Genomic DNA, 19760 nt, shown 5'->3' with positions numbered 1-19760 from the left:
TGGTAAAAGAGTGAGAGAGAGCTAGACTTTTAGCAGATAACAGGATGGACCTCAGTTTGTCCTTGTAACCTTTCACCCTGTCCGTCATGGAACATGTTGGATTTGGAACCGCTGTCAGGCTTTTTGAAATCTCAGAGTTAAGAAAAGGAAATACGTTCCCAAAGGAACACACAAGGAGATGGCTGTTTTAGTCATGCTAGCTGCGCTAACCACGCTAACTTTACTTGAAAATCCAAACCCAGTTTAAAAGGTCAGTGCTGTAATCATTTTGTCTTTGTTTTTTTGGAACAGTAAAACCTCGTTTTACAGCTGGGACATCTGCTCTACTAATTAAAATCGTCAATGACCGTTCCTGGCTAGAAGGCCAGAAAAAAAATGGAATGCTGTTCTTATATTATCATAAAGAGTAATTATAATCTGTAAAAAAAAAAAAAAAATCTGTATTGGCAGGCCAAATCTTTACAGAAACTGCAGATTGGAAATCATCCACATATCTATGAAGATTTGTGGGCCAGTTGATAAGATGCACAAAGCGAGAACGTAAATGTAAAACGTGCAACATGGCAGGTCTTCACTTCCCTTGTTTCGCTTTTCTTTTAGTTTTTAATCTAAGCAAACATCAAGCCTGTGTCAGTTTAAGTTTACAAAGAGGAGAGAGTCTAGGAGCAGGAATTTGAGCGCCACAGGGCGTAAACCTGAGCTTTCTGGCAAAACTAAAGCAGCTGTAGCTTGGTTCAAATCTAAAGACAAGGACAATCAAACTTTCACACAGTTGGGTCACAATCTCTACAAACACTGTGCGTCTCTTTCCGTTTGCACATGTGGATTCATTTGTTTCAGCTTTTTAAATAAAAACAAATATCTGAAATGTGTTGTTTTATTTTTGTGTTTTATTTTATTTCTTCTTCTTCTTTTTTGCAGTGGCTTCAGTCCAGAGGTGGTGTTTCACACCACGGGCACGCAGCCTGCTCTTCCCCTCGCGCCGCGGCTTGTCAGGGCAGGGGTCTCCTGGGTGACCCTGGAGTGGGTGCGTCCAGAGGGAAGCCCCAGCGAGGAGCAGCTCAAATACACACTCGAGATCCAGGAGGACAACAGCGTGAGTGCCAAAAACGAAGGCCTTTAAAAAAACAAAAAAAAAACAGAACATAATCAAAAAATCTGTCTTTCTCAGCAAACAGAAAAGCTAATTTATTTTTCATCTTTTTTTGTATGAAATGGTTTCAAATCTCTGTGCTTCTGTGTACTTGTGAGGCAAAAGGAATAGATTTATGCATTGTAAAACGCTTTAACCAAATACTTAAAACATAAAAATCTCTTCATATTCGCTCTCCTTCTGTGACATAAACACACTCATAAAATCATAATCGAACGTCATATTTGTTGCATTTATTGTACTCTGATGCCAATAAAGAAAACCATGACAGGCAAACACTCACAGTGTGTTCTCTACAGGGAACAGATTTCTATCCAAAGTACACTGGAGAAAACTTGACCTGTACTGTACAAGGCCTGAAGAGAAGTACACAGTATAAATTCAGGGTAAGTAAAATCGCAAGAAAAGTTTGTGCATTAGTCTTCATATGTGCTAGCAGCACTTTAGATTATTTTGTTCCATTATGCTTCACTTTTCCATCCAATTCTGGTAATGTTCTGTTGTTAGTGGTTAAAGAAGAGACTGTTTCCTCAATGCGATCACAAAAGTAGTTTGTTTTTGTCACCTTATGTTTACAAAAAGGCAATTTCCTCCATAAGTAGATAAAGCAAGCCACTAAAGTACACTTGGAAAGCGTTACTTAAGGCTATATATATGGTATTTCTAAATATACTGACCTGCGTCTGCTAACAGATAAACTGTTTTGAACTGTGATTCTCAAACTGTGCTGCCGTTAAGCAGTGCTTGGGCTGCTTTTGAGTATTTGTTACTCAGAAGAAACCTCAAAATTAATTATCATTGTAAAAAATAAAAAAATAAATAAATAAATATTTATATAATAAAAAAATATATTTATTTATTTATTTATTTATTTTTATTCTCTTTGTCTTGTTTTATGCAATGCGGTCCAAATCAGAAGTCTGAATTTGTTGAATTGTTTAACTTTTAAGTAAAATGGGACACGATTCAACACCATAATTAAATCAATAATGCATTTTCTTTTTATTGTTTTTATTACCTTACAGTTCAACTTCTGTTGTGCTACTGTTCTAAAAAGTCTCTAAGGATGGTGGAACTTGAAACTCATTTACTTATGTCGTTTGAGAACCATTGGTTTAGCTTATACATTTCTGGTTATAACCTATTTAAAAACAAGAACAAAAGTTTCATTTATTGTTGATGTTGTCTGATCCCTACATGTTCAGAATTATACATATAGTGTGAAAATTATACATACACCCCTATTAATATTAGTTTAAACATGCAAGTTTCAGGTAGACCACATCCTTTTTTCCTTGTGATCAGTAAGCAGGCACAATTAAACAATAATTTACCTCTCTTCTTGGCAGAAATGGTAGAACCCATTTAAATTGGTAGCTTAATGCCACAAGCTCAGCTTTTTAGCATTGTCCACAAATTGTCAATATAGTTGTGCTTAGGCTCTTTCCTGACGCTTAATTTTAGAGTCCTTCATCCGTCCATTCCAAAACCACTTTTGCGGTTGAGATCATTTTCCTCTTGAAACACCCAGTTGAGTTACAATTCAACCATCAAGCTGCTGATTTAAAGCCAAATAAAACATTTGGTAGGTGCCTTTCATCATTACTCTATCCACTCTGGACAAAGCACCTATACCACCCACGGCCAAACAGTCCCTCAGCATGATGCTGCCAGTACCATGCTTGACAGCTTGACCCCTTTCACATCTAAAATCCTACATTTTCTCATTGGGGCAAACTAGCTCAATGTTTGTCTTATTTGAGCATAGAATGTTTCAACAGAAGGCATCTGGTTTGTCCATGTGGGCCTTCAACTATGAAAGATTTTATACTACATCCTTTAAACATCTCCTCTGAAGTTCACCAACAGAACAGCAGAAAGGCATCTTTGAAAGTCTGAAGTTCATATCAGATAGTTGTCGACAACGAGTGATTCTGCCATCTTACTTCATCAAATTTATGTCCCTAATCCTTCATTTCTGTTCGAATGAAAATCGTTAATAAAGCGCTGACCCATCCAGTCGTCGTTCACTGGCAACTCAACATCCATCAATCCAGGACAAAATGTGACATTTTCCAACAGGAAATTGCCTGCAATTTACGAAGGGGAAACAAGACAATTCAGCAGCTATTTATCAAGTTTACTAAAAGCTTTGATGAAAATTGTTCGTAATGCGACGACGCTGTGAAACATAATGTACCAATAGTGCGTCTCGGTAAGTGTGCCTGCATGTCCTTTATGGTGCAATCACCTGCCAATAACACTTTCCTGTGTGCCCTCATGCAAATGGGCAGATAAGGAATCTGATGTCTGAGGACGCCGGGACACGTGATCGTGTGCAAAGAGGCGATTTGGAGTTCTTTGTGCGTTTTCCATCCTTTGTGAATGTGTGGGAACAAAAGAAATTGATTGTCCATTGGAAGGGGTAGCTCAAGGGAGCACGGTGAGGAGATAAAGGCGGAGGAGCACAGGAGAAAGAAGCAAATTGCAATGCCTCCTATTTTTCAGAAGGGTTTGTTCCCATTTTGATAGATTCTTCTCTGCGTTTACCAGCTTGCCTTGATCGCCATCCATCCTTTTTTTTTTGTTGTTTCCTCGCTTGTGGCCGCCCTTCCCTTGCCTTGTTTTTTTATACTCTCTGTCCTCTCTGTCCCACCCCATGCAGCTGATTGCGTCAAACGTGGAAGGAAGAAGTAGCCCCAGCGAAGTGCTGGTGTGCACCACCAATCCAGACAAACCCGGCCCTCCATCGACACCCAGAGTCACCGGAGTGACACCCTATGGCTTTACTGTCACGTGGGGTAATTAATTGTTGGACCTATTTAAATATCCTGTCTGTTGATGCCATGCCGTGAGCTGTGTTGTTCTGTCGTCCCTCTGGCTCGAGTTATCCCTGCCCTTAAAAACATAAAGGTTTGCCGACAAAGAGATTGTCTTTTGGGTGGACCAGAGAGAAGTCCGCCCTGTTCACGTTAAAGAGTCTCACACACGTCTCTTCTTGTGGGATCTTTGGGGAAAGAGTCCTCACTCCACCCCCACATCCACTCAGCGTCTACCCTAAATAAAAAAACCCAATTCCTTCTCGTTTACATTAGGCAGTTCACACTGCAGTTCCAGGTGACATGTCGACGTCCATGTATGGTTTTATGCCAAAAATGCCTTCTTTGATTTGAAAAACAGTGCAAACATTAATGTGATTTATTTATGTCAGACTTTCAGTTGTTTTTTTGGTTTTCTTGATCCGAACAAGGATTATATAGATAAATCAACATGTGCTGCAAGCAGAGCTGTTTCATTTGGGATTTGATGCTTCCGTCACATTGGCTGACTTGTCTTTAGCTCTTCTCATCTGTTGTGTAATGGTGCCTTGCAGAACAAAAAGGACACATTATGTCTCTATTGTCTTTACTTATCTTATGCATTTTCCAGTACATAATGGGTACTGTTATCTGGTTTTGACTCGTTTTCTTTGTAATAAACTTCAATTGCCCCCGCAGATCCCCCCCTGGACAACGGGGGCTCAGAGGCTCTCACGTACCTCCTGGAGATTTCTGAAGGATGCTCCGAAGGTACGCGCAGCGCACACACATCGTTGTATCTGCGTGTTTTACTCTCCTTAGAAAACCTGAGTTTAGAATCACTTTAGACATTACATCAATCTTACACAGTGATGAGCTGCACAGGGGAAATGTATCGGGTTTTTTTAAGGTTAATTCAGCCTAAACACTAATCAAATAGGCCAATAATATTAAATACGTACGGCTGTTATATTCATTTTATCAAAATAGAAATTCAAAAGGTAAGTTCTTAAAATCATAATAAAGAATTAGATAAGTTCTAGTTGGAAACAAGAGTTGAGAATCCAGCAATAAAATACTTTGTTACTGTTTGATCAGCGATCATGTGACTGTTGCTTCTAATTCATCAGCACTTCATTTAGTGTAGCCGCGTAAAAAATTGTAATAAATGAAAATGACATTTAATCACTCATAAAATGAGCACAGCATCAGTTTCCATACAGAACAACATGAGTTTTAATACTTTTTTGACAAAAACCCTGCTTCACAGGTTGATTGTTGCCATTTCCCAGCATGCTCTTCCAAACAACGGTTTAACAAGCCAACGCAACAAAGAAAACGTTTTGTCCGTATAAACTCGTTAATGTGACGTTGGGAAAATATATGTAGGCTGACTACAAAGGTAGAGGCAAAACAGCGGGGGATGAATTGTGTGCAACATTCCACATGGATGTGACAAGTGTCGTGATTATGTGTCCCGTGTGTTTGATGTTGTGCAGCGAGCCAGTGGGACGTGGCGTACAGCGGCCCTGCGACAGAATGTGTGTGTGAGCGGCTGACACCGGGAACCGTTTACCGCCTACGTGTATGTAGCATCACCACCGGAGGACACAGCCCGGTAAGACAGACGCGCAACACTTTACCGCAGCAACTTAGCAACTTTGGTTGCCAGGATCCAGGTTGACATAATAAATGAACTTTGGGTTATTCTGTTGAAATTCTGCGGACATACATACAAGCAGCTTGTATCCTAAAGTCTTCATGTAGTACAAGGCAGCATAAATAACCTTCATTAAAAAAAAGTAAAAAATCTGATTTAATTTCTCTTCTTGCTCTGGCAGTGCACTGTTAGTGTTCCGGTCCATACATTAAGTGTCCCGCCAGGACCCTGTCAGCCGCCGCGGATCGTCGGGAAAGCCAAACACAAGGAAGTCCAGTTAGAATGGGGTGAGTCCAGACATACACGTGCACCGAGTTTAGCTTTATTTACCCCTTTTCACATAATGCAGTGAAATTGCCTTCTGGCTGCCGAGTCTCTTTTGCTGGCCAGCTCTAATAGGAACTGAGTCAACCCCTTTTTAGCCTAATTGAGCTCCTGTTTTGCCCATTAAATGCCTAAGCTCCCCTCATATCTAGACTAACTCTCGTAATGCAGGCCAATTATTGCCGATTAGTACAGTTATCTCTTGGCAGCAAAGAGAATTGCAGCGTGCAGCGCTGAGGAAGTTCTTTCTTTAACCAGTCTGATCCAGCCGGGCACATCCCTAATCAGTTTGAATTCAGCCAGCGCTGCTGCAATTACTGGTTTAGGTGAAGGTCAGAGATAATGCACTGAAGGGTTTTCCCCTGTGGCCTGGTCATTGGCTGCTTTCGTCCCTCCGCAACCACACTGAAGCAGATGGTTGCAGAAAAAAACCCGCTGATCACTCATTATACGACCAATCACATTCTTGACTGACCCAATGAGCGTTCAATTAAAAACATTAACAGGCCACCGTATGGTGAGTAATAACACTATTGAATCCCCTTAATTGTTAATTAATTTGTCGTATTACAACAGCAAACTTTGGTCAAGTTGAGGGACAAGGATACAGAGTTTACACATTATAAAATATGTGGCAGGGATTGGTATTTAGCGCCTTTTACTCCATTACAGCTAAAATAAAACCAATTTATTACTTTCGTGAGTCAGCTCCAAGCTGAGTAAAAATCTCTTGTCTAAATCCAGCTGTTCCTTTTGTGGCCTTAAAGGTTTGTTAGAGAAGATCAGTGAGCTAATAGCATCATTAAGAATAAGGAACACAGTTGTGGAGAAGTTAAAAGCAAAGTTAGATTTTAAAACAAAGGACAAATCCATCCAAAAAATTTAAGGAGCTGGGAAACCGCAAGTTTTAGTTGTTCATTCCACATATCCAGACTTCATAGAAAAGTGGGATGAAGAAAGCCACAAGATGTCCCACAAGCATTTTGCCACATATGTTGGGGGCAGAGCAAACATGTGGAGGAAGGTGTTCTTATAAGACACTTATCTAACTGTGAAAAAAGGTGGTGGCAGCATTGTGCTGTGGAGACACTTTTTTTTAGTAGAAAATAGAAGTTGATGAGAAGATGGATGGAGCGAAATACAGGATAATACTACAAAACATCCTGCTAGAGGCTGGGCAGAGGTTCACCTTCCAGCAGAACATATGCCCAGAGCTGCATTTCAATGATTGAATGATTTCAATAAAAGAAGAACGGGCAAAATGGTTTCAGTGTCTAAATGTGGAAAGCAAGTTGAGACAAAAAAAGAAAGAAAGGCTGCAGCAATTGAAGCTAAAGGTGAAAGAATTGAAGTAGGGGGCTCACTTGCACTTTTCAGACTTTCATTTGTGTAAACAATTTGAAAATAACTTTTTATTTTCATTCCACTTTACAGCTATACACTACTTTATGTTGGTCTGTCACGTAAAATCCCAGCAGAATACATTGACATTTTTGTGGCTGCAACAAAAACGAACTAGTGTGGGGCGTTTAAATGGCCTTGCAGGGGGCGACGTGTATTTTTATCAAGGACTCTTTTAAACTGAAGTCATTTGATCAGTTTTATTGAAAAATGCTGCTTCCTCTCTCTTCCCAGATTCACCTGCCTGTGAGGGAGTGTGTGAAGAGTGTGTGTACAGTCTGGAGATGAGTGAGGGAGAAGCAAAGCCAGCAGAAGTGTACCACGGCCCGGAGCTGCAGTGCACGGTTGCTAGTTTGCTTCCTGGTGCGACGTACAGCTTCCGACTACGAGCATCGAATGAGGCTGGGGTGAGAAATGGACTTGCTCACTTCAGCAGCAACATAAGTAATAATGTCATGGATAGTAAAAGTAAAAGTAAAAGTTCCATAATTTAGTCATCTCGCACCCAATGCATAATGTTATTTTTTAAGACAAACAAACAATTCTTGATTTTTCTTATTTCTACCCAGTCTATTCATCACACCAGTCAGGGTACCTGAACTTGTTCTTAAATGCTTATCAGTTCCACGCTGTGAACATTGGCTCTGGTTGATCATCTATTGGCTCAAAGATGTGAAACAGCAGTAAGACTAGTTCAGGGCTCTGCAATCCAACGAACCATTTTTGTTCTCAGTCCAGCAATATAAAACTAATTTAGAACCACATATGTTACATATGTTATCTTATAATTTTTGATAAAAATCTACAATATGAATTTTGTTGACATTCTTAAAGACCCACAATTTTATTTCTACGTTTAGGTTTCAAAACATAAAACTTTTTGTAAAACAGAATGGATACATTTCCTCCTATGTAATGATGATATTTGTGGAAAAATATGTAAAAATAAAATAAAATTATTAATTAAAAAAAAGATGATGGCTTGACAAGAAAAATGGATCTAAAAAAATTATTGGTACTTTTAGTGTCATTTTGTTGTGGGAATTCATTTTAATTATTCTATGAAAAAAAAAATGCTAAAATTTTTGTGCATAATTATATCTATTTTTTTAAAACATTAGTAGGTTCTTTATAATTTTTAGCCAAATTCATTAAGAGCCGCAGGTTGCCTACCCCTGGACTAGTTGATAAAACACACAGACAAAAGGAGCCACATACACATGCTGCTCACACACATGCAAACACTCTAAGTGAGTTGTGATGCTTTTTTCCAAGCTTGTGTTACATCAGGGCTTTGTGGATTTTCAGGAAAGTTCAATCAAGTGGTGTGTGACAAAAATAAATAAATCAAAAATCCTTAAAGTTTAGATGTTTGAAACAGGAAAAAATAATGCCAGTTTGATAAAAATGAAATAAAATAATAGATAATAATAATAAAAAAATTTGTTTTCTTGTCTCATAGTTTGGGCCATATTCTGAGCCGACAGAGGTGACGACCGCAGCGGGACCTCCTGGTCAATGTGGGGCGCCGCTCATCACACTCATGAGTAACACCTGTGTGACGCTCAACTGGGAGGTGAGGAAAATACAAAGAAAGACTATTTTAACTATCTTGTAGACGGGCAAAAGCATGTTTTTGGCCAACAATGATTCTCATTTAAAACCAACAAAGATTAATTTCCTCAAGATTTCTAAAGATGGTGGGAAACTCTTTTTTTCTTTTTTTTCCACCTAAAATGAAATATTCATGTGTTTAATTTCAGCCATTTTCATACATTTTCAAGCAAACGTATGAAAAGCAGCTAGGTATGAAATTGCTTAGGGGATTACCCAGCAGTGCTTCCTTCATAATCAGACTCGCTATTTCACCTCAAAGATGGGAAATAGATGGAGAGCAAACGTATTGGTAGGTCAGCGTCATTAGCTGAGCTGAGCAGAGAAGAAGGAAAGTGATGAAATCCGACAAATCTTTAATATCCTTGTGTTAACTAGTTATATTTTCTTGTTTTATATGTCAAATCATGCTTATTCCACCCACTGTTTATCCATGACTTTTCTTATGAACAAACAAAAGCGGATAGGGTTTTCTTTAGTTTTCAATATGGAAATATGGATGGTCTCACTTTCATTTGCGTAATTCAAATGATTACATAAACTCACAAAAACACTTGAAATCTAGATCTCACTATTGTAAGAAAAAAATCTTTTGGTAGGATTTGGCGGCTTACATGTTTTTTAGCTCATCGTAGAGCAAAGTAACCCCTGTAACTGAAACTATTTTTAGACATGATTCTGAATAGATCGGGTTTCTCATTTCTTAGTTTCACTTACTTTCATTGACACAGTTTGTTGGTAGGGTAAGGCAATCTTTATTTTAAATAGCTTTGTGTGAAGAAGAAATGTGATTTAAGAATTTACACTGTTTAGCTATTCACCAGCTCTATCTAGGTCAAAATTAGTGACCAGACTCTCTCATTTCAACATCAGAAGAAAAAAATTATCTCAGAAGGTCATTGCTAAAAAGCTGGCTTGTTGCAGAGTACTGTATAAAGCATATCAGTGAAAAGTTTAGTGGAAGGAAAAGGTTTCATTGCAAAACTGAATGTGCCGCACAGTAAAGAGACAGCCTGACATTTCTGCATAAAAAAATTCTATTTTATCGATTGGATGTAATATTTAAACATTTTAAGAAACTAATTTTTTGTTTTGTTTTCATGAACTATACGATCAGAATTAATCATTTCCTGAAACATGTCACTCGTTGTGTAATGAATCTATATAAAATGCAAGTTGTAATTACAGAAACAAATTACCCTTTCAATTATATTTATTCGGGGAATCCTCCTGTACGTCCCAGCTTCACAAAAGAAACATAAATAGAGTTAAACACTGTTTTAATTTGAAAATGCTAACCTTGTTCTTACATCTGTTGCTGCTTATAAACAAAAGGTTAATTTGACTTGAGAAATCAAACCGCTCATACAATACGTCAGATCTGAATAGGTTAATGTCAGGTTATCAGTGGTTCTACAAGCTGCACGTGTGTTTCTATGTGTTGCAGAGCCCCGAGGGCTCGGGGACGGACATCTCGGAGTATCGACTGGAGTGGGCGAGGGAGGACGAACCCATGGAGCTCATTTACTGTGGCTCTGCCGCCCGGTGTGAACTGTCAGACCTGACGCCGGCTACAGATTACTGCTGCAGGCTACAGGTAACGGGAAGCGACGACTGCACCCGAATAGATACGTGGACGCAACGGCAACATGAAGAGGCTCAGGAAAATGCGGAATCAAAGGCGGAGAAGCACAGAGGCTTTGTCTGGGCACAATTACAGAAACCTGCACAGCATGAAAACCCTGAACGAGCTTCAAAAGCAAAACACAAACGCAGACAGGAGACCAGCCACGATAACTGATTCAATTTGTGCTGCAATTCTTAATCTGCCGCATAAATAAGCGCCGCGTGTCTCTTTCTCATAGTCTCAGCGAGTGTGTATTTATCTAACAAGCTGACAAACACACACACACACAGATCTGCTCAGAAGCTACCCCTCTGAAGCATTGAATCCAATAACAGCATGTTTTATGGCTCCTTTCTTTATTGGCTCATTTATAACCCAGGGCCAACGCAAGGTCAGGCGGCAGTCGGCGTCACTGCCTGTGTGCCCGTATGATATCTTTGTCAGTTTCTGTGCACTGAGTTGTTCCACTTCCTGTTTCTCAAGAGGGCATGCAAGAAAGAATCGTGACAGTCACTAACTCAGTTGTTCTCAGGTGGATCCTAATTTTGTGTGTTTATGGGAGCTAGAACTCATAGATCTAAGGCATTCATATTTTACAACAATTTAGAAAGAATAGTCAATAAAAAGTAATCCATCTATTTATCTTCAAGCCCCTTTTTTATTAGACATAAAATGGGGAAGTGGTTAGCAGCTATATTGGCAAACTCAACCATTTCAAATTGCTTTTTAAAGCTTCATTATATTGCGACTTACAAATATTTTCACCTTTTTTTTTTTACAAACATTTTAAAGGTGTGGCATGCACATGTATTCTGCTTTCAAAAAGACCAATAAGTCCAGATGTGGTCTTATCTGAGCAAAAGCCGCTTCTTCCACCGGTTTGCTGTGTGATTTACAGGGCTTGTGGTAAACTTTACATTACTCCTAATATTTCTTCTGCCACTTTTCTACAGAGTTCAGCTCTGTGGAAAGTACAGCTAATCATTTCTACAGGCTGTGCCTTTCCCTTGCCTGCTTTTTTTTATTTTATGTTTGCATATTTTTCTAAAAAAACAAGTAAATCAATGTCACTTTTCTTTCCACTTCATAAATATGCACCACTTTGTGTCGGCCTATAACATACAATCTCAATATGACACGTAAGCATTGTGTTAACAGCAAAATATGAAAACAAGGCACTGGAAGAAAACTGCAGGTGAATATAAATATGTATGAGGCATCACTGTAATTGCAACAAAGCTGTTTGAGTGATCATTTGAATTCATCTCCTAGCTGCAGATTTTTTTTTTAAACTGCATTTCTTTTTCATCTTTCTTTTGCCCTTTACCGGTGCTCTTTAAAATGTCACTTTTTGACAACTTTCCTCATCAATACCACAATCGGCTCCTTTTACTCCCTCCACTTCTGCCGTCGCTTTCCTCAGTCGCAGATGTTTCCTTCTTGTTGTCCATCTCTCTCATCTTCCTGTGCTTCTGTGTCTCGCTCAGGCGGTGAACCAGGCTGGCGCTGGTCCATACAGCGAGAGGGTGAGCTTCCGGACCCCGGCAACGCATCCCGACCAGATCTCAACCCTCACCCTCCTGGACCTGCCGACGTCCTCTGAGGCGGGTTACTCCTCGTCTACTTGCCTCCTCCTGAAGTGGGAAAAGCCCAACAGCAACGGTTCGGAGATCACCTCCTATATCATCGCTGTAGATGACCAAACCGTCACCGTGGAATCGGGAACAAGTCACCTTGTCACCGGCCTGCAGCCAGACACTGAATACAGGTAGCAATTTTCTTCAGCTCATTGCACCACAGAACTGAGAAGTCCTGAACTCAAGTAGATTAAACTGAGCACATGCATGAGTTGCTTGAAAATTTATTCCTAAAATTTTAACTGAAAAACAATGTTTTTAAACTTATGACTTATTTTTCGTGCATTGTATTGGTGTATATGTATCTGATCCTGGAGCGCATATGATTTGAGCTCCAGCTAAGCCAAGATTTTTCAGATATGTTGAAAAACTCAAGAGACGCCATGTACGATAAACCACGTAAATGCTACTACTGCTGTGAAATGTTCATTATGCTTAGCAGGTTTTGCAGCAATGATCTGGTAATAACTTTACTTAAACTCATGCTACGCTACGTGGACTCTCTGTCTGCACCAATGAATGTTTAATCTCATTCACTGTTGAAGCGGCTCCAGCTGGACAATCCATTCTATCTTCTGATGGTTTAAGCTAATATTTATTTGGGGACACCAGTAGACTGTGCATGGCTCATCGTCCTTTCATCTCAAGATGGTCAGGCAGTCAAAGAGAAGACAAGGCAGCACCACTGCAAAATTGACTTTGTCTGAAGCAGTTGCAGATAGCAGCTTTAATGGACTCGACACACGGGGTGCGACAGACGACAGTGCACTGTTGAAGCGCTTGTTTCCCAAAGATTTTTATTGGTTATGAAATAACCAAAATCTGGAATTTTGATATTTCCAAAGCAGCCCGAGGCTGACGAGGCTTAAGAGTCAAAAGATTTTGCTGGAATTGACTAAAATGTTGCTTTTGTGTCTACTCTACGGAAGAAAAATACACCTGGGTTCATCCTATGCTACAGACAAGGAAACGGCATAGAGAATATCCTCATTTTAAGGGTTAGGGTCACAGTTGATCCAGATAATTGGCTGTAGTGGCAAGCGACGGCGACAAAAGTTGAACATTGTTCAACTTTCTTGTGTCGCGTCGCAAGCCCGGATTTGCACGTCTACGTGTACGAGCTCAGAATTTCACACGCACGAATTTCGCTGGTCACTTGGCTGAAGGGGGGCAGGCGATTGTTGCCTCGTTGCACAAGGTCCACAGGAAATGAAAGGAGAGAGAGCAATACCGCCGTGTTGAGCCCATTAGACTCTAGATTGCCGTTAACACGCGCTAACAGACTGCAGAGGTGTGACAGGACTTGGTGTTTCACAAAATGTGCTTCTTTTCTTAATGTTCAGACCAACCTAAAATTAAGAGACATGCCAAGATCAAAAACAGGACTAATAAATTAAACTGAACACAGCTGTTTCGTGCACTATTTAATAACAATCTTTGTGTTATAGTTATAGCAAACTGAGGGACTTTAAGACCAAACCTTAACTTTTTCAGGCAAACACTAATAACAGTATTACCAGAGGAGAAGGTCTGGTATGTGGTGATCGTCTAACGCTGCCAGATTGATGGCTGATTGCTTTGCATTTGCATTGAGTCAGGGAAAACAACCCGTAAACTCATACCCGCTTTCAAGTTCAGCCCGATACTGTAGGAGGTGTTTAAATGCAGAGGTTAGAGATTGCCTCTTTCATATTTTCATGAACCGTGATGCGACACCTCTTGTAACCTGGCAGCAGTAAGCAGGGACTTAGCCACCTCTATCGCCAGCCAATGTTGTGGTCCGCCTTAGTACCCTTCCGTGTTAACATGCATCAGCCACAACATCATGGCCGCTAACAAGTAAGACACTTCTCTCGTTACAATATGGCTGTTTGCAAGGAAAACCTCTCACTCAGGATTAGACTTAAAGGTTACTGTGAAGACTCGCTATTTTTGCTTACCTAATCCACCCTTACATGTCAGGATTTTTCTCCTTACAGAAGTAATTTCTCTCTCAGAAAGAGTTTAATGCCCCCTGTCTAAAAAATAGGTAAAAGCCTCCAAACTTTCAAATGAAAAGGAAAATCCAGAGAGCCGAAATAATATTATGTTAAAGAATAAGAATCTCCATAATATCCCCTGGTGTTATGGAGATTTATTTATTTATTTTTGCCCACAGCTTTACTGGTCAAAGCAATTTGTTTGTGTCATCAGTAGAGTGGCCATGATTTTTTAGCTGTGTGTTTAAGTGTGCATGCGTACGGTTGTGCGGTGACAGTTCTTAGAATTGTGATTAAAAAAAGGAGAAACAATGCGGTAATGTTGTGGGGAACAGTGAAGAGGCAGGATGATCGCACACCCCACTGTTTTCACTCCGAGGTTGTTTTTGTCCCCATGTACCACCGATCTCTTGCATAAGGGCTGCTGCTGAGCCAGAACACGGTGCATGTGTTTATTTGGGGGTGAGTGTACCTGTGAGTTGTTTTCTGCTGGCCTGCAGATTGTAACTCTAGTGGTTACAGACGCTGAGTGTGTCGGTGCTTCATGTTTTATTTGCGCGGCCTTGTGAAGCACCACAATAAATGTCCTCTATGGCAAATGTGGGGCTCTCCTCTGGCCATATTATAGGGTTCTGTGTTTGACTTTTGCCAAACAAAAAGGGTGAATAAAACAAACTTTTTCCATTAATGTTTTTAAGTTTTATTATTTTCCATAAAGCCCTTTTGTTATTAATCGGTTTACTCTTATTAAACAGAGACCAGGCAGGACCTCCACTGTTTTGATTGTTGCATAATTGCACCAAGAATGTAGTATAACATCAAGATTACCTAATTTATCCTAAAAAAAAAAAAAAAAAAAAAAACTTTTTTCAGTCTTTGACATAAATGCTTCCTATTTAAATGTATGTAAAGTTACATGACAGTCTAACAAGTCAAGGGTGACCCAGTTGATGGCTAATTTTTAGGGCACTGTGACTTCTGCTGTCCTTAAAAAGAATTTGGTAATTTGTCGGCTTCACAAATTGTCCCCCAAACACACACACAATAACCTAAGTGTCCCTTAGCTCACCCTTTACATTGATGTTCACAGTGAAAGACTGCTTCTCCTTGTCCATTTGTATTATTAATCTGCATGGATGAGGCTCAACAGCCATGCTGGAAGTAGCTCAGCATTTAGTGTCTATAACCCCAGACATTTATAGTTATGATGATGAAAGCAAAGTGTGTAATTTATGAAGGAGAATACATTTTTTTGTAGAAGTTTTGTCCTAACATGATTGTTAGGACAAAACATATAAACAAATAAAACATATGAGTCTCATTATCAACAAGTCATGTCAAAACAAAGAGGAAACTCGCTAACATTAGCCTATCACCTAGCAAACATACATGTGTACAAAGATCCTCAGTAACCAGGATTCTTGTTAACTGACTGAGTTTTGGTAACTGAAATAGTCCTTTAGTAACACCTTGTAAAGGTATGCATGCTTTTGGTTAAGTGTTGTTAGAAAGTTAACCTCATGTTGGTGCATAGAAGGCTGTTAATAAACTGGCAAAACATGTGGCTGCATCAAAGAAACCCCACACAGCCTGCCCACTGTTGTTGATGAGTTAGGAAGACTGTCTGATTATGATGAAATGCATCTAAAGATGTTTTTGTTCTGCAGGAAGCTTTCTCTACTCTCATATGAAACATACTTGCTAATATTTATTTCCCCAAGATAACTGCCCAGTAGAAGTCTTAAGTCTTTACAAAGACTTTTAATTAACCTCTTATGAATGTAGGGCTCTTTTCTATTTTCTTTTCCTTCCTACCTGCAGATGGAAATTAGTTAAGAAGCGAGATGCTCAATACTAGATTTTTCTGTACATTGTCTCGGATTAAATAAATAAAGAACTAAATAAAGAACTTTAGCTGTAATAGGTGTATGAATTGGTGAAATTATACATTTGTTTTTTTAACCTTTTTTGGAATAAATTAGCCATGTAATTAGGCACCATTAAGGTTAAATACCATCAAATTTTGAATGGGATTTGTGAAAGGTCATAGTGCAGATGTTTTAGGGAGCCCATTATAGACCGATAGTGCTTTTTTATTGCCCTGTATTCCAATTGTCTATAGGTATCTGTATATTTCACTGCAGTTGTTCTGATGTGATAGCGACTTTTTGCACCTCAAGTTCAGTTTAGATATTTGCTGTATTCTTGTCTATAAGGAAAGTAACTTTTATTTGTTGAGACATGAAAAGTAATGAAGTTAATCAAGTGTGAGATTTTGTGAACCTAAAGTGCTAAACACGCTTTAGTGTTCAAAGTCAGAGTATAGCTTCGGATCACAAACAAGCAATTTTTTGGTATAAAGTGCCATTTCTTTTATTTGTTGGTTATAAGGACTGGTTGTCACCAGTTTTTCTAAACCTTTGACTTTATCCAGATATAAAACCTTTAAACATCCAGTTTGAGAACCCCTGGCCTGAGGGGTTCTTTCTTTGTTTCTGCCTCTTCCTCACAACCTCTTGTCACAGTTTATCATTGCGCTTAACAGCTCGGTGAAGGAATAAAGGTTGCCCTTCCTCCTCCTCCTTGACTTAGCTGCAAGGAAAGGTTACTGTTATGAAAAATCAACAGTTAAATGTCAGAAGGTAAATGCCCTCTAGCGCGGGTGCTAATCAGCTGATCAGACGTTGCAAGTCGAAGGATAAGGAAGTGAGTGGGGATTCTCAGAAGTGAGCCGCAGAGGAGTTTGAAGAAAGGAAATCTATTTGTCGGTTCTTTTTAATTGGCTGTGATTATGTGTGTCTTTGTGCGCTTAGATGCTAGCAGAGTAAGAAGAGAGACCTGCAAGCAGTGTTGAAGATTACGTCACAAAAAACCTTCTGCAACATTTGAAACAACAAAAATAAATTAATTAATTAAACAATTTGTTGTCCTCATGTAATGTATTGTACATCAGTTATCTTTTTTTTCTTTCTTTCGAGGACGTTGTTCATTTAGGAAAGGAAAGCGGCCAGAAATGGTTGGCACTTTCAGGTCTCGTGTTGGAGAGTGCATTAAGTTGTAATAGGAGGCTGGTAATGGGCGAAAGCCTCTTCACAGAAAATTTACCTCACCATTAGACAAATAGGCCTGCAGATACTCTGAGAGCTAACAGGGTTAGGTTAGATGGTTCATATATTTCCCAACATTTTCATGTGACACTGCTGTAAATCTATAACCTCAGGATCTACTTGTATTCCCATTAAAGTTTATACAGAGAAGCATAATTGAGATTTTTTTTTTTTTTGTCCATGATAGGTAATCAAGTAATTTAAGAATAGCTCCCTACAGTCGTCAAATTCTTGTCCCATTTAATAAAAAGCAATACATCAATCTATGCTTGGTTACTGAGAAGCTCTAAAGGTCCGTCAAAGAACACCCTACATTTTATCAGTATTACATAGGTCTTCATTGATGTTGTGATTGGGATTCAAGATGTTGCATCTTCTAATTTCTTTTAAGAACAGCAACATCTATTTTATCTTAAAAGGAGTTTCTGCAGGAAGCCTTAACGAGCTGTTTCTCATTAAGGCTTCCTGCAAGGCTTAGTCCAACAGGTCACCTACATTGGGCTTTGTTGCATTATTTGTTTCTAAACCTGTTTCTGACACATATAGCTACAGGCTTTGATAAGGCCAGGTCTTGCTCCCGCTGTTCTTTTCTCGCAGGTTGGTTTGCAGACGGACCAGCCTGTTAGCTCTCTGTTTTGATATGACGCTTCGATAAATTGCCTCACAACATATTTCTTTGCAATCCCAGTTCGTGGGGTGCAGACAGAACGTACAGAAAACGTGCTTTTGGTTGGAAAAACGAGGTGCCTTGTATTGAATGTGACACAATTTATTAGGTTCTGTTTCAGCTGCATTCGGCACAGCTTTGTATAAGCACAGTGCAAACCAAATGACATCACACAGATAATGTTCAGCAGTCAAAACAGTTTTTGTCCTAAAAGTAATGGTACATGTTTAAAATTACCTAGATTGTGAGGGAAATGCAATATTTATTAGATCAACAAAATGATATCCATGTTAAAACAGGCCTTTTTTTTAAAGAACAGTAGGAACTGGCTGTTGATCATTAAACGCTGCTTCCTTTGGGATGCTAATTTAATGCTCGGGATCAGATCTGGACAGTCCTGCTGTATTTGTTTTATGAAACCCCCTTTCCATGATCTAACTGCAAATTTGATCTAAACAGTGTATTATAGCATCTCTCACTAACTCGTTACCTTTCAGTGTGCAGATTCAGGCGGTGAACGCCATTGGCTTCAGTCCCTTGAGTCCCCTGCTGGTAGCGAGGACCCGCCCCCTTCCACCAGCCCCGCCCCCGCTCGAATGCTCAGCCGCAGGCCCTCAGAGCCTGAAGCTCAAGTGGGGCGAGAATGCCGGACACACGCGCACCCTGCTGTCTGAAGACGTGGTCTACACACTACAAATGGAAGACAAGAACCACAGGTGGAGTTCACAGACACACACCGATTTTTTTTATACCCAAAGTTTCAAAGCGATAACTTACTGCGGTCAACTAAATCCACAAAGACATTTTGGAAACTCATTACTTAAAGGATGTGGGAATATGGTCCATGTTGAAGTTCTGTTTAAGAAGGCTTTCCCTTCTTTCTTTACATGCTTTTCTCATGTGCTGCATAAATTACTTGCATTTCATAATGCGTTTATATATCCTTCGCAACAAACAATTTAAAAGAGATTGATGTTTCCCTGGATTTTGGCCACACTGCACACTCACTTTCCCCTCAGCCCAGCGCTATCCAACACAGTAAATCAGGACTTTGGTCTATTCAGCAGACAGAATCACAGCGAGCTGAGGAAGCTTAGGGAGCGTGAGTGTACACGTGTACTCTGTAGCCTGGTGTGTGTGTGTGTGTGGCCACTAACTACATGTACCCGGGAGTAATCATGTTGAGGGCATTTGTGACCAGCTGGGAAACAGCCGCCAATAATCTACCTCACATTTAACCAACTGGCCAGACACGCGTGAGACAGAGAAAGAAACGAGGAGCGAGAGATTATTAACTGACTGAAACAGGAGGGGAGAGTGTTAGAAACCTCTACCATTCACGATTACCTCTGTCTCTGTTTAAATGTATGCTTGGCTGGCACTGAGATGGCACGCAGGTATCTTGGCAACCCTGGAATGGGACAGAGCACCGAAGGCGACAGATGGGGACGTATCAAGCTCGCTGTGATCGGTTCATCTCTGCACAACACACACACATTTGCAAATGAATGGCAGTAGAAGCAATACAAACATGCACAGTCACAGCTGCCTTCTGAATGAAAACAGCTTTCACAATTTAGATAGTTCTCTTTGGCCCTTTCTGACTACCTTAGTGACTGTGTGTTTATGACACAGGTTAAACCCTCTGCTGAACCCTTCCTGCGTACTTTATTAGTTGTACTTCAACAGTTTGTGTATGCTCTTGCAAGTCCTGAGCATAACACAATATGCAAAGAACATCTACACAATAATGCCAGCGAAACCATAGGCTTACCAGAAATGTGCAATTTAGG

At 39.8% G+C, this 19760-nt stretch overlaps 1 protein-coding gene across 2 annotated transcripts in view; it reads left to right on the top strand.

The window, feature by feature from the left end:
* The window catches only part of fndc3ba (fibronectin type III domain containing 3Ba), a 69328-nt gene that overhangs the window by 34768 nt on the left and 14800 nt on the right, over nt 1–19760 (top strand). For both annotated transcript variants that reach the window (XM_012875724.3, XM_036128578.1), the window contains exons 11-21: nt 922–1096; nt 1453–1539; nt 3819–3954; nt 4651–4722; nt 5451–5569; nt 5793–5898; nt 7571–7743; nt 8799–8912; nt 10398–10547; nt 12065–12345; nt 18465–18683. In XM_012875724.3, coding sequence (XP_012731178.2) covers nt 922–1096; nt 1453–1539; nt 3819–3954; nt 4651–4722; nt 5451–5569; nt 5793–5898; nt 7571–7743; nt 8799–8912; nt 10398–10547; nt 12065–12345; nt 18465–18683 — 1632 coding nt within the window. The remainder of the gene's footprint in view (nt 1–921; nt 1097–1452; nt 1540–3818; nt 3955–4650; nt 4723–5450; nt 5570–5792; nt 5899–7570; nt 7744–8798; nt 8913–10397; nt 10548–12064; nt 12346–18464; nt 18684–19760) is intronic.

The sequence above is a fragment of the Fundulus heteroclitus genome, unplaced genomic scaffold (assembly GCF_011125445.2).
Source record: "Fundulus heteroclitus isolate FHET01 unplaced genomic scaffold, MU-UCD_Fhet_4.1 scaffold_100, whole genome shotgun sequence".
NCBI lineage: Eukaryota > Metazoa > Chordata > Actinopteri > Cyprinodontiformes > Fundulidae > Fundulus > Fundulus heteroclitus.
Note: the sequence above shows the minus strand (reverse complement) of the source record. Positions and strands in the feature narration are given on the sequence as shown.